Consider the following 27,213-nt stretch of genomic DNA (forward strand, 5'->3'; position numbering starts at 1 on the left):
AATAAGCCTTTTCTTTGAAATATGAGGTTTTATTTGCTTGATGTTTTGAAATGCTCTCCCTATGTAGCACAGGCTCCTGGCTGACCTTAAAGGTCTAGGCTCAAGTGGTGTGGAATCTATAATTTTTTTACTTAGGAGATTTTTTTTTTAAACTTCCAGGATGGCAATCTTCATCTAAATTGACTTCTTCCCCCCCTCCCCCCGTACTGGAGATTGAATTCAGGGTCTTACAGTAGCAAGCCCTCTATCACTTGAACCACTCCCCCCATTAATTTTTCAGATGAGGCTTTGTGCTTTTGATTATATCTGCCTTGAACTATCTTTTTTTTAGAGAAGTTCAGTGATTTTCTTTTCTTTTTTATAATTATTATTGTAGAGTTAATACACAGAAGAGTTAGAGTTACATGAATCCAGTAATGAGTAATGAGTACAGCCAAAGAAAGAAACATGGTTTCCCTCATTTGTGGTAACTAGAATGTGCTGATAAATCTACAAGTAAACACATTAAATGACAAAAATAAATAACACTGGGACATGATAAGTTATATAGGACCCTAGTCATAACATACATAGACAAAAGGAGGCTATGCCTAGGAGTGGAGGACAAAGGCTTAATATCTATGTACAGATGATCATATAAAATAATATTCTATGAAATGAACTCCAAGAAAAGAAAAGAAGAGACATTCTTTAGTTGCCATTGTTGCTGTTTTTTTTTTTTCTTTTGTCTTTGTAGTTTGTATTTGGGAGGGGAAGGGAGAACACATAAAAGGTGGAACAAGGGTGAGCAGATACAACAGTAATACTTACTAGACACTATGTGGAAAATGAACTGGATGTTTTATGGATGGGGACAGGAGGGAAAGACTAGGAGAAAGCGAAGGAAGGGGAAACATGGTTCAAAAAGAATTGTGATAATTTTACTTTTCTCATATTTGGATGCCTTTTTTTTTGTTTTTCTTCCCTAATTGCTCTGGAAAGCTTTTCCAGTATAGTATTGAGGTAGTTTTCCTCTATTCTTGGTTGACTGAGTTTGTTTTAAAATCATGAACTGATACTGAGTGTTTTCAGATGCTTTTATAAATTGAGATGATCATGCTTTCCCCTTTATTATCATGTGATATATTGCATTGATTTTTTTCTTTTTTTTGGGGGGGAGTCCGATAGTGGGGCCTGAACTCTGGGCCTGGGCGCTGTCCCTCAGCTCTTCAGCTCAAGGCTAGCTCTCTACCACTTGAGCCACAGCGCCACTTCTGGCTTTTTTCTTTTTATGTGGTACTTAGGAATCGAACCCAGGGCCTCGAGCATGCAAGGCAAGCGCTCTACCACTGAGCCACCTTCCCAGCCCCTGCATTGATTTTTTTTCTATATTGCATTATAATGATGAATCATGCTTTGTTAATTATTACATTTTTTAATCTGCTGATGAATTTATAGCTAGTATTTTTTAATATTTTTGCATCCGTTTTCATAAAGAATATTGGTCTATAGGTTGTAAAAGTTATTCTTTTTAGCATTTTTTTGACTTTGGTATTTGGTAATTCTGATATCATGGAATTGAGTACACTGACAATACAGTAGGGCGTATTATTGTGTCATAGTTTTGAACTGTGTATTAAGTGATCCTTCAAATTGTCAGTAATGCTTGCTTTCAAAGCTAGGAGTTTCCAGATGGTTAATTCTCTTGTATTTTACAAAACTGGATAACCATGGGCTGAGCAAGACTATTGAGGGTTTTTTTTTTCCATTCCTGGAGCTTGAACTTGGGGCCTGGGTGCTGCCCCTGGGCTCCTTTTGTTCAAGGCTAGTGCTCTACCACCTGAGTAGTTAGGATTGTAGGTATGAGTCATCAATGTTCAGCAACTATTGAACGTTTTAAAAGAACCAGTTCAATGTAAACATTAAAGCCATGACTTCTATTTCTACAAAATATGTGATTTAGAAGGTAGTCCTTCACTAACCCTCCAGCCTTCATTTTATTATAAACAAATGCCATATAGTTTGTAATTTATATGGAAAGGAGAAGAAAGAAGGAAAACAACAGGCTATTAGACACAGTGAAAGAGAATGGAAAGGGATGACATCAAGAATGGTGAGGGTAAACACTGTAGGAAGCTGACAAGCTGGCTTACTATCTGAAGACTGCCAACATCTTCCTTAATGTGTCTGGTAGACAGCAGTGTAGCTCATTTGCTAGCTACGAGCCCATACAGGTCATTCAGTGCTAAACCTTTCTGGCATTCATAAGCTGAAAAAGCTTGTAAAAGATAATTTTTGTTTTGTTAATAGTTGCCTTGATAATAACAGAATCCATTTGTGTTTTCTATAGAAAAACCCATTATGCCCATTAAGTATTTAATAAATTCTTGCTTTTAATTATTCATCTATTCATCCTTTAAAATTAATCATGGAAATACAGAAGTTACAGAGAAGATTTTTTAAAAAGAGGTTAGAAGGATTTCAGTTAAACCTATTTTTGTTGTTGTTGTTGTTGTTTTTAACTAGGATCTGTGGTTGTGGTTCTGGGGAATCTGGCTGTGCTGTGTGTGGGTGTTGCAAGGCTTGTGCAAGAGAGTTGGATGGTCAAGAGGCAAGACAAAGAGGGATTCTTGATGCAGTGAAAGAAATGATCCCTTTAGATCTTCTTTTAGGTAATTTAATTTTGTTTTGTCTTCATCTTGGTAATTCTGGTAGTATAAAGAATTTCTGTGAGATACATGTTAAACTTTGTTAACTGATGGTATAACCTTAGTTAAGGTATTTCTAAGAATTCCTATAATAAGCAATAAAAATAATTTTATATGATGTTTATGACAGCTTTTAGTTTCTTGAATTTTGAGTCGTTATAGCTATTATGCATAGTTACGTAGCTAGAGCTATGTTATATGTTATATATCATATTGAACATGTTGTTGTTGTTGTTATTATTATTATTATTTTGGTCAATCATCTAGCTGTCCCAGTACCTGGGGTTAATATTGAAGAACATCTTCAGTTACGGCAAGAAGAAAAACGACAGCGTGTAATCAGAAGACACAGATTAGAAGAAGGACGAGGTAAGATTCAATTACAAAAAAGAGTAAAGGGATACTTAGAAACCAGTGAAAACTGTATGGAGTAAGTTGGTTTAAGTAGAATCATTAAAATGGGTAACATTCTGGTAACTTTGAAAATAATATAAAAATATTTGGTGCATTTATAATTGTATTAATAGCATATATTTAAATCACTACTGTATTTATGGCATTTGTCAACCCATGTTAATAATTGTGCCCTCTGCCAAGTCTATCAACAATGGCAGTTTTATCAAAAATTATGAATTCTAGAATTTGTCCTTCACCCAGACAGTGGACTCTGCTGTTTGACTATGAGCTTCATTGTTCAGTTTAATGTAGTTTTTTCATTCTGTTTTGCTAGCTGCTCAGGCTCTTGTCATTTGGGCATAACCTACCATACTTCCTTTCAGTCCAGTGCATAACTAGTAGTTATACACTGTTACCTTTTATGGAAACGAATGCTGCTGCTTACATAAAAGAAGAGTAAGTTGGGAATTTTGCTGGATTTATTTAGAAAGATAGATTTATTGATTATTTTATCCTCATTGCTTTTGGTAGTTTTTTGCCTGAAAATTGATTTAAACTGGAATACACATAATTATCATTTCAATATACACTGAATAGACAGGTGTTGATATTATATTACTAAAGCAGTTGTTGCATTACAGAATTTTTTCTTTGTCGGAACAAAACTGTCAGAGTTCTGTGATTGTGTTCTTGTTAGGCAAAATCTTGGTATTAAATTTTAATATTTACTAGAAGCATTATGGTACTTGATACATAAGCCTATTACTATATAACCATCATTATGCATTTTGTTAAGTTCTTTTTAATTAAAGAAAATAGGTAGTGAAATATACACTGGCAAATACTTTTATTAAATTTAAATTGTTTACCATATAGCTGGAATATATAGATTTTTTTATTGTAACATCTAATAAGCAATGTTAATTGATCCAATGTTAATTTGTATGTTTGGCTTTATAAGCAGATATTTTGCCTTCAAAATATTTTATTAATGTAAATATTGTTACTATTTATATTATGTAAGTAATATGGGAAAATTGCACATTAAATGTATTTTAGAGGAAAGTTTATGTTTTATGTCTTTACAACATTTTTTTCTTAAGGTTATAACATTATCTCTTTACTACCTGTTTTTTCATTCTTTGGAAATTTTAGGTTGAGTTATAGGAACTGACCTATAAAATCCAATAATTTATTAGGTTTAAACCAAAGTATATAGCAAATCTTTTTGATGACATCTAAATTTTACTAAATGCAATATATATCTTGGTATGCTTTCTTAAAAAGAATAAAATAAACAATCAACCACAAAAACCCTGTTCAATTTTATTGGAAGTGAACATTGAATTATACACTGGTAATTCAAAAGTTGGAGAATGTAGACATTCTTTTGCCATTTATTTTAAATATTATCAATATATAGAATATAACCACCTAAAGGTTATAAAACTCTTTACTAGTTTAATATTTAGGGTTGGAGTGCTTGCCTAGAAAATATAAAGCTCTGAGTTCAAACCCTAGTACCTTCAAATCCAAGTCATTGTATATGATTTTTTACTAACAAAATAGACCTGGTCTTGGACAGTTGGTGAATGTTTGTGACAAATAAGTTTTTTCCTTAGTCTAGAACCTTACATGTAAGCATTTCATTTAGACTAATGATGCTCAAAATTTTTGTTGCTTTTTTGTTTTGTTGAACTTCTTTCTCATATATGTTTTATATATATTATGATATATATATATATAAAATGATATATATATATATATATATATATATATAAACCTATTTAATGTTTCCAGAAGCACAATATGTAGAAAATACCTTTTCTGGGTGTGCTGGAATCTTCATTATGGACATCAGTTATGTCAGTTCTTTGTATGCTACTGACATTGATGCATTTGGAGCTGTACCCTCCTTGTATAAGGTTGCCTCAGTTACCACAGAAACCTGAAAAGGGAGGACAGAGTTTCCACATGTATATTGCCAGTTAACACAGCACCATATAAAATGGTACATGTTTGTGTGTTTTGTTTATTTTAGAAAAATATTTTAGAATTTTAAACATCATTTGTAACTATATCTTTTTTTTCTTTTACGTGATACTGGGGATTCAACTCAGGGCCTTGTACTTGTGGGGTGGGCATTCTACTACTGAAGCCATGTCCCCACCCTTTTTTTTTTTTTTGCTAGTTTTGATTTGGCTTTCTCATTCTCTTCATTGTCATATTCTACTCAGTAGCTAAATTATTTTGTACCACTATTTATGCAACCATCATTTTGTTGCTGGGCATTCAGGCTATTTTTAGATTTTTGGTGGGATTTTCTGTAATAATTAACCTTAAACTTGTGGCTTTGCATAATAGTCCTTTTCTTGGTATAGTAGAATGTTCTAGAAACAAAGTGTGGGTCGAGGAGTGGGTATATTAAATTTTAACAGACATTTGACATTGGTTTTTAAATATAGGAATATATATCCATAAGACTAATGTGTAAGAGTTGTGTTTTCCTCTGGTATCACTTGCTCTTTCAAAATGGCTGTCTTACTGCTAATTTAAATAGCACAAGAGTTTCACATGTAAAAATGCTATTTTTTCTAGGAGGCTGAGATTACTGAATATTCTTCCACTGAATATGTATACTATGGTTTTCTGTTGTTCTCCTAGTTACGGTTTCTTTTATTTTGTGATAAGGAGGTATAGTTATTTGGATGAAGTGGTATGCTCTTGTAATTTTAGTACTTGGGAAGCTGAGGCAGGAGGATGGTGAAATTGAGGCCAGCTGTGGCTATGTAGTGAATTCTGTAGTGAACTATAGTCAGGGCTATAATGGAGATCATATCTCCCTTATACTCCCCTGCCAAAGATATAATTCATAGTAAACATGTTGGAGTTAATACATTAAAAAATATTTTAAGAGTTTAGCATAGATTGGAAGAGGTGCAGTTACTTGTTCAAAAGATAATAATCTTTCAGATCTCAGAAAGTATCACTAATAGCTTATTTTTCACTGACATCAATTCCACATCTTCTTACCTACCTGTGATAGCTCCACATAATATATTGCCTTTGCATGAATGCTAGGTCCTTTAAGACACCTAAACTTGGTCATTTTATACCTATTTTATTTAGTTTTCTCATTGGAATAAATAAATCAAGGTTCATTAAAGCTTCCTAATTCCTTAATAATTCTTAAATATATTCACTTTCCAGAATCTCACTAATTGGGGCTGGGAAGGTGGCTCAGTGGTAGAGCGCTTACCTTGCATGCATGAGGCCCTGGGTTTGATGCCTCAGCACCACATAAGCAAAAAAAAAAAAAGCCGGAAGTGGCACTGTGGCTCAAGTGGTAGAGTGCTGGCCTTGAGCTGAAGAGCTGAGGGACAGCACCCAGGCCCAGCGTTCAGGCCCCACGACTGGACCCCCCCCCAAAAAAAATCTCACTAATATTTCCTTAGCTCAGGCCACTTCTTTTCTTTGCCTGACATACAGCCAAAGCCTTCATAGTTTCTTCTTTAGTTATTAGTAAATCCTCCATCTCCCAATTAGACTATGTGCTTCTTGTAGTAGAGTTTCTGTTTGCTTAACTGTTTCCAGCACATAGTGTGGTGCCTGAATCACAGTGTGTCTTTGCTGACTAGTTGAAAACCATTTGTGGATTTCTCACCATCTCCCAAACAAAGGTTTATGGTATTAAAAGGTTGTACTTACCTTTGTGTTTATGTGGATTTTTGTGTGTATGTGTGGTGTTTGAACTCAGGGTCTTACAGGGCAGATTCTTTAACCAATTGAGCCTTGTATCAGGCCTTGGATTTCTGACCTGGGCAAGCCTAATATACAATCATCCTTCTTTAAGCCAACCTCATAGCTAGAATGAGAGAAATACGCCATCATACTCATTTTTTTTTTCTTTGAGATATGGGCATCTCACTAATTTTTTAACCCTAGCTGGCCTCAAATCACAATTCTCCGACACTATCTGATAGGATTACAAGTGTGAGTCACAGCACTGTGATTTGTACCTCCCCAAACTAATTTTTCAGCACTTTTGTTCCATAACCTATACTGCCTTTATTTTGGTTATTAAATGTCTTTTAAAATAACAGTATAATATTATTTTTTTCATTTTCATGCTTTTGTAAGTCTGCTTTCTTTGAATTGGAATTCCCTCTCTTAACTTTTTTCTCTCTTGTTAAAAGTTTTTCATTCTTTGAAACCTTTCTCACCTCATTTGATTTGGAGACTATCCTTCATGGTACAGACCTCCTTTCTAAGAACATATTACAGTGTTTTGCTTTTATTGCTATTTCCTCTAGTAGGCCAAGATCCTGTGTCTTTATCATTATATGCATGACATCTAGTGTCTACTACATGAAAAGTTAAAAATATCTGATTACTGGGCACTGGTGTTTCATGCCTAAAATCCTAGATAACTCAAAGAGCTGAAATCTGAATGATCAAGATTCAAAGCCAGCTCAGGCAGAAAAGCTAAGCTGGGGCCATGATTCAAGTGGTGAAGCTGAGTTAGCATGAGGACTATAGTTCAAGCTCTGGTACTGACAAAAAAAGTCTGGTGAATAATATAAATAATTTACCTATGTTCATAAAACATTGTTTTGCCAGGCTTATGCCTGTAATCCTATCCACTAAGGAAGCTTAGATCTGAGGATCAGGGTTTGAAGCCAGCTGGGGCAGGAAACTCCATGAGACTCTCCAATAAAGTACTCAAAAAATGCTGGAAGTGATGTTGTGGCTTAAGTAGTAGAGTGCTTGCCTTGAGCAAAAGAAGCTGAAGGACAGCACCCAAACCCGGAGTTCAAGCCTCAGTTGGTCCTGAAGCTTGAATGCAAGGCCTGGACAGTCCCCCTGAGTTTTTTGCTCAGGACTAGCATTCTACTAGGTAAGCCACAACCCCATTTCTGGCTTTTTGGTGGTTATTTGGAGATAAGTCTCACAGACTTTCCTTCCTAACTGGTTTTACATTACAACCCTCAGATCTCAGTCACCTGAGTAGGATTATAGGCATGAGCCACCTGTATTTTTGAAGTTTCTGAAACTCAAGGAAATTATTGTTTTGTTTTATAAGAAGAGAATGAACAAATACTTTTATATATTAAAGTGAATGTGACTTTATTTAAAGTGGTTTATAAGTGAAAATGAGTGTGATTTGGAGGTGTTTTAAAAGTTCAGCGAGGACCATTAGTGTCTCAGAAGTGCTCCTTGAGATATATGTTCCACCTACTATTAGTGTCAAGTTCAGGTTATCCTTACTTCTGCATATATATTCAGCACTCCCACATGTACAGCACCTTATCAGTGAAGTTTTTTGGTTCTGTTTGTGATCATCTGTTTTTCCTATTATCTTTCACAATATGTAGAAAAGTCAATAATATTTTGTCTTGGTTTTGTGTCAAGATTGATATAGACCTGGAAATACCTGGAAGATCTTGTTAATATTTAAGATTTAGTTGAGTTTTTGTATAGCAATACAAAAGATACTTGCTTTAATGAGTATATGACTTACTAATTTTTAAATATGATATTGAAAATATTTTTAGTTAATTTGGTTATTTTAATGAAATTTTGTGATTATCCTTAGATACTACTAGTAGTTACTCAATTTTATAAGAATAAAAATGGGTTATGTACTTTATCAACTCTATTGAAGATACTACTATGTGTGGAATGGTGATAATATTTGTGGGGTTAGGGGTGGAATTGGGGAATTGGGAGACAAGTATGTCCACAAAAGTTAAGAATTAATTTTCATGTATCTAGTTGGAATTAATTTTTATTCATTATAGTGTTTTTCTTTTGTGAGCTTCTCTATGCACATACAAAATGTTTCTCCTCAGGCCCCCTTGTATTTGCTGGTCCTATTTTTATGAACCATCGAGAGCAGGCTCTAGCCAGACTCAGATCCCATCCAGCACAGCTAAAGCATAAACGGGACAAGCACAAAGGTATTTGGTCTTCCTTATCAACCAGGCGGGATGTTCTCCCAATTGCTTCCACTCATTTGAAGTTTGTCTCTGAGAAAATGCACAAGCCTGATTTCTTCTGCTTTGCTTCTGTCATTATTACATAGCCTGAGGAGAAAGAAGGATTAAAAGTGGCACTGTTTGTCTGTGACTCATGCTTCTCCTTTCTTCTTTTCTTTTTATTAACTTTCATAAAGGGATGTTTTATTTCTTTTCAAATTTCACAAAGTTAAGGCCAGGTGGGAACATATCCTTGCTTTCTATTTCTTTTGTTACCTACCTGTTCTTACATGGCTATGATAGAGCATCTTATGGTCCTTTGAAAATTATTGTTCTGTTTTAGAATTAATAAAATTATTAAGTGCAATATATAAATTGATAGACTGCCATTTTATTTTTCTACTGCTCTAAAGGTTTGCAGCATATAAATGCACAAATATTTGAGATTTGCGGGTTAAATACAGGTAGCTACAAACAAAAAGTTAGACAGATCTACATGAGTTCCGAGAATTGGTCAGTAGTAACCAATTAGATTGAAGAATTTGAATCAATTTCTGCATTATTTAAGGTATTCAGAGTTTTGGCTAATTAAAAATATTTCTAAGGCATGTTAATTTTTGTTAGAAAACAACAATTACAGTCATCCAACATTAAGAAAGAGTTTAATGCAGAACATTTTAAATTTATAGATGTATAACTTAAATGCTTTTTTTGTACTTTTTTATTGTAAAAATACTGTACAGAGGGGTTACAGTTAGTTACATGAGCAAGGTAATGAGTACATTTCCTATCGAGCATCACTTAAATTCTTGTATGTGAACCAGAGGCTTTTCATTGGCTAGTCCAATTTACAGATGCTGTTTTCCCAAATGCCTAAGATAAACCCTGACAAATAGAATAGGAAGTTTAAAAACCATTCATATAGGCAAATTATTTAATATTTGTTTTTACTCTTGCTGGAAAACATAAACTCTGAACTTAAAAAAATCGTTTAGTAAGTCCTCAGACATAACTCTTAAGATACATTCTGCAGAAATAAAGTTTGAAAGTGTTTTAAATGTAATGTAGACTGGCATCATGGTACATGCCTATAATCCCAGCTATTTAGAAGGCCAAGATTCGAAGTTAAGTTCAGGGATAGGCTGGGCAAAAGTTAGTGAGAACTCATCTGAACCAAAAAGCCTGATGTGATTAAATGCCTAAAGACAATAACTTTTTTTTTGACTAAAGTAAAAAAAGGGCTGTGGGTTTGACTGATGTGATAGATTGCCTGCCTAACAAATACAAGTATCTTATTTCAAACCTCACAAGTAAATAATAAACAAAAATGAATAACTAAATTAATATAATTAACCATAGTAAGATATATTTTATTGATTGATTTTAATAATATTATAAATACTGTAAATAATATAAGTATTTAAATCTGAGTAACAGTATTTGAAGTATAGTGTTAGTATTGTTAGAATCTTGTATGTCTATGCCACTATTAGAACAGATATTCTCAATGGGTTTTTCCCTCATAAGAAGTAGAATTTATAATACTCTCATTTAATGAAATAGTTGAAAAATATTTGCATGTATGGTCAAGCATCTTCATTTCTTCTGATTTTTTTTAACGTGATGTACTAAATGAACATTAAGATTACAAATTAAAATTTTTTCAATGTGCTTAGTTACTAACCATAGGAACTATTAAATAAACTACTCTTACATCAGTTTTATCTGCCACTAGATTATTTTTATATGAATTGTAGCATCCTCTTTTGACTCTGTAGAATTACAATCAAGGGCTGTGTTGGTATACATACATATATATATATATATATATATACACACACACACACACATATACACTATCATATATACACATGCATACACATATATATATACACACTGTAATATGCTATAAATAATAGCTTATCAAATGTGTGCTATTTACATGAAGCATTCATTTATCACTTACTAATGCCTTACCACCTACTAAACTTTACATTCACTATCCTGTCATTGATTCTTCTCTCCATGCACCTGCCTTTACTACATATTTCATCATATTTGTATGTTTCTTTCTACTGTTTGTTTTTCATTGAGAAGTTTACTATACTAATGGATATTTTCTGTCTTACATTTAATTATGTTAGTAGTACAAATTGTAAGATATAACAATTAAAACTTTCTATACTGTGACATATTTTAGGTGCTAAGAATTAGGAATTTTCTATTAATGGTGATTTCTAAGATAGAAAGCTGAAGAACTTCCAGTTGATTAGAAAGGCATCAGAGAAAGTTGTGATATGGCAAATTTTGACTAGAGGCAAAATAGAATATTTAAAGCTGAATCGAAAAGTAGATTATAAACTGTTTCTAACAGATACCAGGATTAACATACATTCAGCTATTCAGTGTCATGCATCCAAAGATTTCAATATAGTGCACCGTGTATGGAACATCTGAATTGCTCTAGAAATAGTTTTGAAGTCTATATTAAATAGACTAATGTATAATTCGGGAGGAATGCTGCTAAATGTTTGGGTGTATTTTGAACCTTTTTGCTTTTTGGAAATGGCATGGTGTAATGGAAATAGGGCCTTTTGACTAGAATTCAGCTTTAATCCTAAATTTCTCTTTTACTGAAACTTCATGGTTATTCATACTTTCTCTGTCTCTCTCTCTGGGTATGATAATCCTTAACTTGCTTTGAAAGTTAAGATTTACACCACACTATATATAATTTTTACATATAGAAATCCTCTATGAGCACTAGCTTTGATTGAATTATTTGCTTTTTCTTTTAGAATTCTCCTGTAGATACAAAATTTGACTAATTACACATGTAATTTATTTTTACACAGCAATTCAAATGTAAACTATTTCCAAATTCTAAAAATTTGGTCTGCCATTTATGTCTTCGAGGTGGTTATTTAGCCTATAAATAACTTAGCTTAACCCCTTAACCTTTAATAAAATGACAAAACAACACCTATATTCATTGGATTTCTGTGTCTATTAAAGAAAGTAACAATAGTGAATATTGATTGTACACTTTTCAAACACTATTTCACTTAATCCTCCTAAATAACTTATGATGTACATACCATTATGTTTTTCTATAAGAGGGAAAGCTAAGATGTCCTGAGTTTATTTGTCATACCACTAGCTGATTTGTAGAGGAAGATTCCATTCCAAGCCCTCAGGTTCTGTAAGCACTTATCTAATGTGGCATTAAAGTTTTATAGCATTTATCACAGTGCTACTACTTAACAGATTGCAGTTCTATTGCTTTCTTTTTTGTCCCAGGTAATCACTTTGTGCTTCGATAACTTTTTTTGTGGTTTGAATACAAAGATTACTTTTAAAGTAGCTTTATGTTAAACTTAATTCATCATTCTTTAGATGCTGAATCTTTTTACTTTTGTATATGTACACAAATAAGTGTATATGGTATGTATACAGTATTTTATATACATACCAGTTAAAATTTGTAGCATATATGAGCATATATTAGAGAAAATATGTCTGTTTAAACTTCAGTAGCCAATTACAAGATTATTGAGACATGAATTTTTCCTCTAACCTGAGGAAAAGTGAGCTTCAGCAGAATTAATCTTGCTGAATTTTAATTGCTGATTCTTGAATTTGCAGTATTTTTTTGCTGCTTGCTAAGTACATTTTTTCCTTAACAAATTTTTATATATTTCTGAATCATGGAATTGAGTTATACATTAGAACACACACACAAATACAATCAATAAGTAAGAACCTCATCTTTATATTTGTTGCATTTTTACTATCCTTATTAACTGAGAATGTTTCATGTAGATGCAGGTTAACATCACTGTTAAATTCACCCTTTTATATAATATTTATAGCAGAATTTTGATCTCTAAGTAATAGTCATTATTTTAGTCATTATGCTATTATTTAGTAAATTATTAGGCTTTATTTTTCTCCTTCCTTGATGCTGTGTATCTGTTGTGGGATTTGCATCTGTATGTTTCCAATTCGAAGAGGGGACAAAATGCCAAATTCCAAAGGAATTTGCCCATGTGACCACACAGTGGTAAATTATATGAAGTGGAACAATACTTGAAATATTTAATTAAATCTGCAACATCATGTGAACACAATTTACTTTTTGTTAAATCAGACTTAATAATTAAATATTTTATTAGTCAGGAGAAAGTTGTTGAATTTCTCTCCATTTGCTTTCTGATGTCTTATTTAAGTTGTCTTTGGAAGGCATACGTTCCTTTTAATGTGAAGCCTTATATGCATTTAACCATTCCACTGCCTTTCCAAGATGAGAAGGCTCTGAATTAAGATTATATTTCTTTTAAGCCCACCCATTTTTTTGTTTCATTTGGCAAACCCAATTTAGAAAATTTAGCAGAAGAGGAATCACATTCTCATAGTAAAACCTCTCACTGAGTCAGAAGTTATGATACTTTATTAGGTGCAGTGTATATGATCTTTTTTGAATAAAAATGTCAAAGTAATTTCTTCCTCTGAATTTTCAGGGTCATACTTTTAAGGTGAAACCTGTCTAAATCACTAGCTTTTCAAAGCAAGGGCTCAAGAAATGAAGGATTCCATCAATGTGCCTTCAACCTCTGGGTCCAGCAGTTAATTCTGTATGTCAGAGGACTTTCATATATATATATATATATATATATATATATATATATATATATATATATAGTACATTTTAATGTAATATTGGCCTATTTTTCAAATATAATGCAGGTGAACTATTTTATTTTTTGTAGCATTCAGTCTATAGTCTGCATTTGTTAAAAGTAACAAAATTGAATTTTTATTTAAATGTCCTATGATTAGTACTTTCTTGGTAAGTTACATGGATCTACCTATTTTCTGTTATTCCAAATTAGTGAGGTTTTACTGAGATAGTATTATGAATAGTTAGAGCTTTTTGAAATGGCAGTTACTTATATATAGAAACAAGTCATAATTTAAGTCAAGCTTAACTTGCTGGGTCTTGTTGAAACTTAGATTAAAAAGAAAGAATGAAATGAAAATAAAGTGATTTAAGGTTATTCTGTTTAATAGTCCAAAATGGGCAATGAAAATACAAAAAGTAAAGTGTGTGTCTATGAGTTCATGTATGTGTTTACATAGTGTATACACTTGTATAGATTTGTCACATGGCAAGAGACTGGTTTATATTAGTGGAACTGTTGAAATTCCTTCTGTATTTTCATTTATTTTGTGTATAAGGAATTTAATCTTGATTACATAAAGCTTATATTTTAATAGTGAAATATATTATGTTTGATTTAGAATAGGAAGTTGTCTCTCATTTACATATTCTAAAGTAGAAAGTTTTTATTTTGGAATGTGTTTTTTGGTGCTATGGTTAGAATGGCAGAAAATTCTATGTCAAACTAGTCATGGGCTGGGAAGGTGGCTCAGTGGTAGAGTGCTTGCCTTGCATGCCTGAGGCCCTGGGTTCGATTCCTCAGCACCACATAAGCAGAAAAAGCCGGAAGTGGCGCTGTGGCTCAAGTGGTAGGGTGCTAGTCTTGAGCTGAAGAGCTGAGGGACAGTGCTCAGGCCCAGAGTTCAGGCCCCATGACCGACAAAAAAAAAAGAAGAGGGTGGGATAGAAGGATGGTTTGGTTGAGGGTAATATTTGGGATTAGGAATAAGACCACAAAGCAGAATGACTGCGTGGTAGGGAAGGACAGGATAGATGAATGAGAGTAGGTCTTTGAACTACAATGCACTGCATAAAGCTCTTTGGTTTATTTTATTTTTTTTAAAGTTTAGGCAAATTTAGCAATACTGGTGGACAGTATAGCCTTCCTGAGATCTGTTTGGGAAATATGTCACTTGTGAGTCAACTAGGACTTTTTTTTTTAATGGGGAACACTAATAATATTACTAAGTAAAATAATTGCCAAATGACTTTGCATGCAGTAATATTTTTATACAAACTAAACCTTCCCTTATAAAATGTACATTTTATCTCTACAACTTTATTCATGTAACTTAATCATCACATTACAGATTAGCTTAATAGGTTTAATTCATAGCTGTATCTTATCTTTTTTTTTATTGACTTAGTGATATTTGCGAACAAAAATACTGCCAATCTTTGCAAATTTGCTTCTTTGCAGGTAGAGTCTCCATCTGTCACTTCTAACAGCACAGATTCTTCTTGCTTATTCCTTTTAACATTTTTCTCTTGTCCTTCCATAGTAAAGTTATTTAAATTTTTATTTTGAAGATGGATCATAGCTTAATTACAAATTATAACACTTACAGATGGAAGTGGAGAAAGAGGAGAAAAGGATGCAAGCAAAATCACAACATACCCTCCCGGCTCTGTGCGATTTGACTGTGAGCTTCGAGCAGTACAAGTCAGCTGTGGATTTCACCATTCAGGTAGCAGCTGGAACTTTAGGGTATAACTGCATTTTTACAGTTGTGCTAAATAACTTGTTTAGTTTTGATGAACAAAGGATGTTAACTCTGTATCACTGTGGCAATCTCCAATCTATAAGGCATTTGCATTTATCTTTTTTTGTTGTTTGGTCATGAGGTTTGAACTCTGAGCCTGGGCGCTGTCCCTGAACTCTTCAGCTCAAGGCTAGTGCTCTACCATTTGAGCCACAGTGCCACTTCTGGTTTTCTGGTGGTTTATTGGAGATAAGAGTCTCATGGACTTTCCTGCCTGGGCTGGTTTTGAACTGTGATCCTCAGATCTCAACCTCCTGAGTAGCTAGGATTACGGATGTGAGCCACTGTCCTTGCTTGCAACAATCTTTTAGTCTGTCTTCTGATGGATTTATTTGATAACTTAATTAGAGAAATTATTAAAGATGAAATAATCTTTGAGATCCCTTTCGATATAAAGTGCTGTGGGTTTTTTTGTTTTGTTTTTTGGTCAGTTGTGGGGCTTGAACTCTGGGCCTGGGTGTTGTCCCTCAGCTCTTCAACTCAAGGCTTTGAGCCACAGTGCCATTTCCAATTTTCTAGTGGTTTTTGGAGATAAGAGTCTCACTGACTTTCTTTGCCCGGGCTGGCTTTGAACCGAGATCCTCAGATCTCAACCTCCTGAGTAGTAGCTAGGATTACAGGCGTGAGCCACTGGTGCCCGGCATTGTGCTGTGGTTTTTAGTAATATGATCCTATATTTTGTTAATGTTCAATAAGAAAGGTGCATTGCCAGATTTTATAATATTCTAAAATATATCAGATCATATAACTTATCAAATTATTGACATTTAGGTTAAATAGTATTTAACATGTAAAATTTACATAAATATTTATTATTTGATAAGACATAAACCTAGCATGCCATTAATGTTATGCATAATTATGTGCAAGTTTTAACCCATCTACTACCTATAATTATTCTAGGTATTAAAGAATATTATTTAATATGTAGTATATCCATGAATAAAATTTTGCTGTTGATTTGAACCAGTTATTAAATAGTAATGCTTTTACCTAGCATTTATGAGATTTAATGAAAATAGTCTGTAACGACTTAAAATATTTTGAGAACTAAAATCAGATTGATTTCCATTAAATATATATTTGTATTGGCTCCCATTACCTATTTTAAAGGTCTTACATTTAAAAATAACTATACTTTCTTATAGTTATGACAGAAATTCAAAGTATATATGATGAAAAAACAACTTTGTTTGCTTTGGTTTCAGTGGTCTTAATGGAAAATGGAGATGTCTATACATTTGGATATGGGCAGCATGGGCAGCTGGGACATGGGGATGTCAATTCCAGGTACCTGCTAACTTTTTGTTTGGAGAAACTGGTACTGCTTTTTTCCTTTTTTTTATTTTTTAAATCCTGGAATCATTCATCTTTCTTCCCTTTCCTTCTTTTCCACTCCCTCCCTCCACCCCCTTCCTTCCTCCCTCCTCTCCTTCCCTGCTCTCCTTTCCTCCCCTCCCTCCCTCTCTTCCTTCCTTCCTCCCTCCTCCCTTCTTCCTTCTTTCTTCTCTCTCCCTCTCTCTCTCTCTTTCTCTCTCCCTCTCTCTCTCTCCCCCTCTCCCTCTCTCCCTCTCCCTCTCTCCCTCTCTCCCTCTCTCCCTCTCTCCCTCTCTTTCTTCCTTCATGAAAGGGAAGGTGGACATCTTCTTTCCCTTTCTGACCTTGCAACTTGCTGGTAGAATGCATGCATGCTAGCAGGAACTGGACATGTCATTATAGACATCAACAATAACCATGTATTAAGAGTGACAAAGCTAAAAGTTTGAAATAGTCCCTTGTACCATGAACTGCCACATTGGTTCTTTACAAGTAATGCTACTCAGCTGAGAAAAATCTTCTATCTATTTATTGGCTTTCATTAGAGCAGTCAAGTTCATATCCTACTTAATGTAATCAAGGTGCTTTGCATCCAAAATAATGGAAAGTTGTCTTTCAAGAAGACAAAAGACAAAGGATAAACCAATGTAACATTGATACTCACAAGATACTTGTGTGTTGGAAATGAACTTCACAACTTGGGGGAGAGGGGAGCCAGGCAGGGGAGAGGGAAAGTGGGAGAAAATGAGGTTCCATAAGAAATGTATTCATTACCTTACTTTTGTAACTAATCCCTCTGTATATCACCTTTACAATAAAATAAATAAAAAGGAGGTGTCAATACAGGATTAGGTATGCAAAGGATTAGAGTTGAGCACAGCTGCATTGGTAAAGTGCTTGCCTAGCAAGTATGAGTCCCTGAGTTCAAACCCCACTTTCATCAAAGGAAAGAAAAAATGACACATTTTTGATATGTGAATGATCTAGTAGAAGAAAATGAAAGAAAACTTAGGATAAGACTAGGCATAGAAAAGAAGAGCTTTCAGATATATTATTATAGTTGTCACTGTCCATGAAAAAGAGGGGAGGCCAGTTTGAGGGGTAATTGTCTAGATTGCAGTGGAGCTTAAGAGTATTTCACCCATGGGGCTGGGAAGGTGGCTCAGTGGCAGAGTGCTTGCCTTGCATGCATGAGGCCCTGGGTTAGATTCCACAGCACCACGTAAGCAGAAAAAGCCTGAGGTGGTGTTGTTGCTCAAGTGGTACAGCACTAGCCTTGAACTGAAGAGCTGAGGGACAGTGCCCAGGCCCAGAGTTCAGGCCAAAAAAAGAAAAGTGTTGCACTCAGGCCTATATACTTGTAGAGATTGTTAGATTATTTTCCAATACAATCAGTCCATCTAAAATGAACAGTAGTGAACTGTCTTAAGGCCTTTTAAGAACCTAATGAAGGGGCTGGGAAGATGGCTCAGTGGTAGAGCACTTGCCTTGCATGCTCGAGGCCCTGGGTTCGATTCCTCAGCACCACATAAGAAAAAAGCCAGAAGTGGCGCTGTGGCTCAAGTGGTAGAGTGCTAGCCTTGAGCTGAAGAGTTGAGGGACAGTGCCGAGGCCCAGAGTTCAGGCCCCACGACCGGACCCCCCCAAAAAAAAGAACCTAATGAAATATATAGGCTCTCTGTTTAGAAAAACACAATATGTATTCTATAATATCAAAGATAAATGTGTGCTTAGAAATTTAGAGTTTTGAGATCTTCTGAAACTCATAAACTTCATAGAAGTCCTTTTCAATCTATCTTAAAAATCAATCTTTTCAACTCTGATGTAGGTATTTATCTGTTTGTTTTTTTTAACAGCCAAATGATTAAATGAACAGAATTTTTTTTTCTTTTTTGGTGGGGGGCAGTTTTGGGGCTTGAACTCATGGCCTCTCAATTCCTTTTTTGTTTGTTTGTTTGTTTGTGTTTCTTGCTCTGCTGCTTGAGCTACAGCTCCATCTCAACTTTTTACTGGTAATTGGACATAAGAATCTTTCAGATTTGTGTGCTTGGACTGGCTTTGAACCACAATCCTCTGATCTCAGCTTTCAGAGTAACTAGGATTATAGGTATGAGCCACTGGCGCTGGCTGAGCTGATTGTTTTTAATGTTGAAGGCTATTCACCCATTTTTCTCAGCACAGAATCTCTGTTCACATAACAAAAATAAAAATGGTTAGAAATTCTTCAGCACACCAATCTTGCAAATCTACTTGTACCCAATACCCTTTCCATTCCATTCTTCATGTTCCAGTGAGAGACAGGCCTCCCTTGTCCTTGGCAGGGACTCTCTGCCTTTTTCTTAGACTCTCCATTTCCTTAGAGTTTTTTTTCTTATCTTCTTTCCGACTTCCTGTCCTTAACTTGATCTTTGCTCATGCTTTAAACTTTAGTTCTCTTATCTTTAAAAAAAAAAAAAAAGCTGGGTGCCAGTGGGTCATGCCTATAATCCTAAGTACTCAGGAGGCTGAGATCTGAGGATCATAATTCAAACCCAGCACGGGCTGGAAAGTTTGTGACTTATCTCCAGTAAGCTACTCAGAAAAACCTGGAAGTGGTATTGTGGCTCAAGTGGTAGAGAGCTATCCTTGAGTGCAAAGAAAGCTAAGGGACAGGGCCCATGCTCAGATTTGAGGTCCCAGGACTGGCAAAAAAAAAAAAAAAAAACCAAGCTGGTTTCCTTTTTCCCTTTGTCCCCTTGTTTTTGTTTTTTTATCTTTTGACTCCACTGTTTGCTCCTGTCTGCTACAATATAGTGTCCGAATTCCACCAAAGACACTTGGTTCTGCTAATTGAATGTTCAGTTCTCTGGAGCATTTGGTATGTGTCTTGAAACTTTTTCCAGTGACTCCTCATGCCACATTTTCTTAGAAGATGTCTGAGTTTCCTTTCCATGCACAAAGTGTTAAAAAAGTCTCACAAGGAAAATGAAGATGTCTTTTCTCTCTAATAACCTTCCTAGCTCTCATTCCTTCTTACAGTGAAGTGGTTGTTACCATCACCTTGAGGCTGTTTAAATAAAAAAGCCTTCCTGCCTTATAACCATTCCTCTGCAGAGCCTCATCAGCTCTGTTTCCTACCAGGCTGTCAGATCATCCATTACTTTCCATTGGACACTCCTAGTTCCAGCCTTCTGGTTTCACTCACATTTTTGTGAAAATTTCTTTATTACACATCTAGCTGTTATTTTTGCCCCTTTGCAACTCATTTTTCATTCTACTCTTAAAACACATTAAAAATGTAATTTTAAAAAGCTCAAAGGATCACAGTTTCATTGGTCTCCTGTTTTGTGTGTGGATGATTTTTGTAGTGGTTATTCTAACAAAAATGGTTACTGAAGATGGTTGATAAAATCATAAAAGTAGGAAAAGCTACTAAGCTGTCATTTTCCATAATTGTTATGATGTATTAACTGTTTCCATATGCCAGATACCAATCTGAGCACTTGTCATAGATGAACTTCTTCATTGTCCACAGGAACCTTATGAGTTCTATACTGCTTGTTATTATTTTCTATGTAATAGAAGAAAAAATTGAAACACAAAGTGAATGAAGTCTTACTTTTACAAAATAGTAAAGAAGGAATCATACCCATGTTGTCTAGCTCCACTTGAGTACCTGAGCCTATAGTTGCTGCTGTTAATGCCTTGCTCATTAACTACTGTGCTGTCATCTAAGATGACAGCCTAGAGAGGAAAATTCAAAAAGGGGAGTATAAAATTAATTCATCTAATTCCTGTGTTGAATTCCTGTTTAGGCATCACATGATTTTAATATTGTTCAACAGATATTTATAGATATCCTTAATAAGCTCTCCAGTGTACAAAATCAACCAATTGAAAAAACAAAGGTAGCATTAATATTTCAGGAAAGTTAAAAATACATGCCCACTATTAGACTAGTAAGTTCCAAACATGTCTTAAATAATCTTCAAGTCAGTGCCTGTGTCATGTCTACTCGGAACCTGGCATGTGCCAAAATAATTACTGAATGTTCTTACTAGTGCCTTTTAACTTTTCTACTCCTTATTTTATTCTTTTAAAAAAATTTCAGTTAAGTATTGTAAGAAATTGACTTAATTTTTTGTTTGTTTAAATCTAGGGGATGCCCCACTCTTGTTCAAGCCTTGCCAGGCCCTAGCACACAAGTCACTGCAGGCAGCAACCACACGGCAGTTCTTTTAATGGATGGACAAGTCTTCACATTTGGAAGTTTTTCTGTAAGAAATTTTGTAAACATTAATACTGCTTTAATACTCTTGCCTCATAATTTGTCTACATTAGCTCTTTTTTCTGGTTACAATGAAATACATTATAATTATGTATGTATATTTCTTCTAACTCTTAACATACAAAATCTGAATGACTTTCAGATAATTTTTCTTTTCTAGCTCAGCATTACATTTTAGAATTTTATAGCTGTGTTAGAATTGGACATGCTTATTCCAGATCAAAGCCCTTTAACCATTCAGTGGAACTAATTCTTTGAAAGGTTGTTTCTTATCTGAATTCTTAAAGCCTACTTCAGAAAAGTTAGATTTGGTTAAATTTGTACTTTCCTTTTGTCCTTTTCTTCAGTGTCTAATTTTTTTTTCTTCTTCCAAATCTTGAATAGAATGAGAATGTTCTATGAATTTTGTATAATTTGGCACAAGGAAGCCAAGGAAAATATACCTATGTTTGTGCAATTAAACTTAAACTATCTTTAAATAAGTGGGTAACTTCAGAATTCTAGAGGGCTTTAGGATATAATTTACAACTCTTGATTAAAAAAAACACAAACTTTAGAAATACGTTTCATTTGGACATAATTTCAGGAACTTTTAAACAGTGGCAAAAATAAGCATCTATAGCATACTTACACATTTAGCCATATTTACTTGTTAGTGTTTCGACCTGTTTATATTTCCCATATTTGCACATACTCTTTTTTACTCTGGATGTACATGTACATGCTCAAGTGTGTTTGTATTTGTGAATGTACAACATTTTCTCTTGCAACCTTTAAGAAAAATTTATATGTTCTCTAGTCCTTTACTAATGAATTCCTTAGTTTGTTTTTTGTCAATTGATTCAGCAATAATTTTTTAGAAATTTCTTCTCTCCATTGTAGGATCAGACATTGCATTTGCTTATTCTGTCTGTTTTGTCTCTTTTCATTGGTAACATTGCCACAGCTCTTCTCTGTCCATTATTATATTGAAAATTATTATATTGAAGATTATATAGTATTTTAATTAACATTATATGACACAAAAAATAGAAAATTCTTTATTTTTATGTCTTTGGTATGGTACAGAAGTAATGAACCAAGGCAAATTTACCCCTCTCATTTCTGTACTTAAGCCATATCTACTTCCCCAAGCTCTTTACAGTTGTAGGTGAATGCTTTGCCCTGCTTGTTATTCCTTTTTATAAGCATAAATAAGTGCACACACATATCTTACATAGTGTGTGCATAGTGTTCCTCATCTTTTTCTTAGAAGTTCATATTCTGTATATCCTCTTTTTACTTCAATGTATCTCCTAGGAATTACTCTATATGTTTTTTTTAACATTCTATAGTAGTCCATGGAAATTTTTGTCAGTAGACACATAATAAGTAATATGAATGCTTAAGATTTTTTTATACTTAGACACTCTTTTACAAAGTGCTTTCCAGCATTTTTTTGAGGTAGTTACTTTCTGCTATATCTTTGAGGTTAATTCCAATAAGTAAGATTGCTGGGTTAAAAATGAATATTTTTGTGTTTTGGTGAAATGCCAACAGTTTTTCTACTTTCCTTTATACCAACTGTGTTTGAGAGTGCCAGCAGAATGTGCTGTCATGCCTTTTAATGTGGTTCAGTCTGATGGGTAAGAGTGGGTCCTGCTCATTTCTAATTCCCTCACCCATAGCTTCTGCTGTGAATTGCCCCATTTATTATTTAACTGACTCATGTAGTATTTTACATTAAAGGTAAGACTTTCTCCCTTGAAATTGTGCTGAACTCAAGATCCTATGCTAGGCAGGTATAGGCAGATACTCTGCCACTTGTGCCACCCTTCCAGTCCTGGGACTTCCCTTCTAGAAAATAATTCTGTACTTCTTTTCTCTTCTCTTTTCTTCTTTCTCTTTCTTTCTTTCCTTTCTCTCTTTCTCTTTCTGTCTCTCTCTTTCTCTGTTTCTCTTTCTCCTGCCGTCCTCCCTCCCTCCCTCCTTTCCTTTCCTTTCCTTTCCTTTCCTTTCCTTTCCTTTCCTTTCCTTTCCTTTCCTTTCCTTTCCTTTCCTTTCCCTCCCTCCCTCTCTCTCCCTCTCCTACCCCCCTCTTACCCCCTCTCCCTCCCTCTTCCTCTCCTCCACTCCCTCCCTCTTCCTCTCCTCTCTCTTTTTCTCTCTCTTCCACCCCTCCCCCCTCCTCTCTTCCTTCTTTCTTGTTGTTGATACTGGTTGTGGGGCCTGGGCACTGTCCCTGAACATTTATGATCAAACCTAGCACTCTACCACTTTAGCCGTAGGACCACTTCTGATTTTTCAGTGGTTAGTTTGAGGTAAGAGTATCATAGGGACTGTTTTGCCGGGGATGGTTTCAAATTGCTATCCTTAGATCTCAGCCTCTTGAGTAACTTGGATTACAGGCATGAACCACCACTGCCCTGCTCTGTACTTTTCTTAAGTCTTCTGTACTCATTTATTCTTCCTCATCTCCTCCTTCATTCCTTCCACATTCTCATCTTATAGGGTCAGATGGGTAAAGAGAACTCTGGTAATTTGATTTCTTCCTTAAGTTACAAACTTCTTAAGTGTCATGGTGTCCAATACTCTTAATACTGCTAAAGTTTTAAATCATATGTGAGTCTCTCTACTTACTATATTTGTTTTTAATTTTTTGAGTAGGAGTGTAAGTGGAAGGTATGAATCAGTTAATTATTATTGTTCCCCAGTCTTAGAAATTCTAATTATAAACTTTTATAGATTTAAGAATGGCTGACTTGTAAATACATTCTGTGTCCCTGCATCTAAATTTCAGAATCTTCAGAATCTCATATATATATAGTAACTATATATATAGTAACTATATATGCATATACACACATATATATAGTTACTATATATATATATAGTTACTTTATAAGTTTTGGATACAGATTTCATGTGTATTAAAAATATGGGGCCAGGCACCAGTAGCTTATACCTGTAATCCTAGCTGCTTAGGAGGTTGAGATCTGAGGGTAGTGGCTTGAAGCCAGTCTGGGTACCAAAATCTGTGAGACTCTTTATCTTCAATAAACTACTCAGAAAAAGCTGGAAGTAGCACTGGTTCAAGTAGTATAGTGCTAGCGTTGAGCAAAGAAAGCTCAGGGATAGCACCCAGGCTTAGAGTTCAAGCCCCCAGATAGACAAAAACAAAAACACCCCCCCCCAAAAAAAACAGAAAGTAAATAACAGGTAACATTTGATCAAGATGTGTTGTACTTATAAACTGATTTGCTGAATGTAACTCCTCTGTACATATACTTAATAAAAGTACAATTATAAAAGAATAACAAACTAAAACTTAAGTTGAATAAGATCTCATATCTAATTTTGTTTACGGTTTCCTTATAAAATTATAGATTACTTATTAAACAATATTGTTAATATTATTTATTAACTTTTTAGAAAGGACAACTGGGCCGACCAATTTTGGATGTGCCATATTGGAATGCAAAGCCAGCTTCCATGCCTAACATTGGATCAAAATATGGAAGAAAAGCCACTTGGATAGGTGCAAGTGGGGACCAGACTTTTTTACGAATTGATGAAGCACTTATTAATTCACATGTACTTGCTACATCAGAAATTTTTGCCAGTAAACACATAATAGGTAATGCCAACAAGAAACAGATGTCCTCTCCCAATCCTTGACTGGTACTGCCTGGATTGTTTTTCACTATAAAGAGATGTGGTCTTACAGGGTTTTTATTTCTTTCATTTGGCAGAAATTTAAATGAGTACTCTTAAATATCAGCATTTATGTATGCTTATGTGCTATAAGAATGGAAGAATTAAAAGATCTACTAACCAAGCTGTTAATGTGATAGATAGTTGTAGAATTATGAGCTAAATTATAATAGGATAAAATTTATTTTTTGAGCAATGGATTTCTCTGTGTTGTTCTTTTAAATAAATTAAATTTTATGATGGATTATGATCAAAATTGGAAGTTTCCTTTCCAAAATATTCCTCTATACTTTTGTCCCTGGTATAAGGAATAATTACATAGTAAAGTGGTATAGCATACGCATTAGGAACATGTGTTATGGCTTTAGACAGCTAGAAGTTTTGGTTTTAATTCTGCCACTTGAAGATTTTACTTAAGCTGTTTAGATGTTTCAGCTTCTTTGTCTGTGAAATGGTAGTACTACTTACATTTTGGGTTTTGGGGAATATGAATTGGTAAAGCATAGTAAAATTATATGTATGTATGTCTTTGTTAGGACTGGTACCTGCTTCTATATCAGAACCTCCTCCATTTAAATGTCTTCTGATAAATAAAGTGGATGGAAGCTGTAAAACTTTCAATGACTCTGAACAAGAAGATCTTCAAGGATTTGGTGTATGTCTTGATCCTGTGTATGATGTAATTTGGAGGTAAGCATATTTGTTATTTGTTAAACAAAATTAGAAACAATTAGCAGTATAAAATTTGTTTCTGAATAAAATCACAGATTACTGAATAACTGAGTTCTAGTTATGTAACATATTTGAATTTGATCCCTTTTATGGTTTTTTTCACAGAGGTCAGATGTATAATATTCAGCTTGTTCAACTGTGTGTTTGTCACATATGTGTTAATAGTGAATGAGCCAGATGACCTCAAGTACTTTGAGAGCTCCTTCATTTTTTTCCATTATTCTAAAAGATATTAAAAGATGAAAGGCAGTCTGTTCCTACTTTTTGGTAAATCAGATGGGAGGTGCTTTTCTTATTTCTTTCCATGGTCTGGACCTCTGGCTGCTTTGTATCCTCTGTTATCTCAGTAGTGTCCTTGTATTTTGCAGCTAACAAAGGCATTGCAGATCAGTATTAGCTTCCTTTGACCTTTTTTGACATACATCTGCTTCTTTGTATTCTTTAGGAGCTAACTTCTCAATAATTAAAACAACATGTCAAAAGCAGATAAGAATTTTACTTACTGCTCCAGAAATTTACAACAATATTATATAGGTTTATGTTAATTTTTCATAAAGCAAAGAAAAAACATAGGAAAATAGCTTAGTGATGTTTCAGATATCTTAGCCTGATACAAAATTCTACTAACTTAACTAAAAGTATTATGCTGATTTATATTCTTCGACATCTTTTTAAATGAACATGTAGCTTTTGGTATATGAGCACAATTATTTAAAAAGTTTGACAGTTCTTGATAATTATAATACTCTATTATTAACATAGAATTCTGTGCTGAGACAAGTATACTTAGCTGTTTGCCCATCAATGAACATTTTAGATTGTATATTAAAGATAGAATATTACCTTTGATGTTACAAAGAACACAAAACACACGCTAAGCATTCATGTACACACACATACACACTCAAAGTTTTGTATGTGTGAAAGATTATTTTCCCAAGAGTTTAAGAAGTGGGATTGGTGAATTCAGGGTAGGTAATAGAATGTTGTGATATATCTTTACTCTCACTGGATATGTATTTATCTTCAGCATTAATAAACAATGAACACTAGTTTTTCATATTTACTATTTTAATTGAAGTACTCAATAATTACTGTGTAGTACATGTACTTTATATGTAATGATATAAAATAACAATCTCTTTGTCCTTTTTAAAATTTTTCCTTGCATCTTGATTTATAGAGCCCTAGCAACCTTGAACTCAAAATCTTTTGCTGTCTATCAGATTGAGTCTTATTGGATTATGAATCACTTTTATATTTTAGGTTTTTTCATGCATGTTTTCATATTTTCTTTCAATTTGTCTTTCTAACTGAATTTTTAATGGTTTTTTTTTGCTTTTTAAAAAAAATTTATTGTGTTCGTTTTTCAACATTACGACTTGTACATTGTGCTTTTTAAAGTCACTGCACATTGCTGAGAGATCAAAGAAAGAATATTCCTAATGCCTGAGTTGCTTTTAATGGGTTTTTGTTGTTTAAAAGCTTCATATTTACATGTATGCATCAAATTTTCAAGTATACATTTGTTATATTTCTTAAGAAGTATGTTATTCTGTATTACTATTTTGTTCAAATTATTTTCTGGTAATGATATAAATTGCTTTTGTTACATATTTAGCCTAGGTGTGGAAAATAATATGCTATGTTCTTTTCCTGC

At 34.1% G+C, this 27,213-nt stretch overlaps 1 protein-coding gene across 2 annotated transcripts in view; it reads left to right on the forward strand.

Moving 5' to 3' along the window:
• Positions 1 to 27,213, forward strand: part of Mycbp2 (MYC binding protein 2, E3 ubiquitin protein ligase) — a 236,244-nt gene that overhangs the window by 66,238 nt on the left and 142,793 nt on the right. For both annotated transcript variants that reach the window (XM_013009100.1, XM_013009110.1), the window contains exons 16-23: positions 2,506 to 2,651; positions 2,955 to 3,056; positions 8,936 to 9,043; positions 15,350 to 15,469; positions 16,753 to 16,834; positions 21,000 to 21,117; positions 24,540 to 24,744; positions 25,358 to 25,511. In XM_013009100.1, the coding sequence (XP_012864554.1) occupies positions 2,506 to 2,651; positions 2,955 to 3,056; positions 8,936 to 9,043; positions 15,350 to 15,469; positions 16,753 to 16,834; positions 21,000 to 21,117; positions 24,540 to 24,744; positions 25,358 to 25,511 (1,035 nt within the window). The remainder of the gene's footprint in view (positions 1 to 2,505; positions 2,652 to 2,954; positions 3,057 to 8,935; positions 9,044 to 15,349; positions 15,470 to 16,752; positions 16,835 to 20,999; positions 21,118 to 24,539; positions 24,745 to 25,357; positions 25,512 to 27,213) is intronic.

The sequence above is a fragment of the Dipodomys ordii genome, unplaced genomic scaffold, assembly GCF_000151885.1.
Source record: "Dipodomys ordii isolate 6190 unplaced genomic scaffold, Dord_2.0 Scaffold1, whole genome shotgun sequence".
NCBI classification, from domain to species: domain Eukaryota; kingdom Metazoa; phylum Chordata; class Mammalia; order Rodentia; family Heteromyidae; genus Dipodomys; species Dipodomys ordii.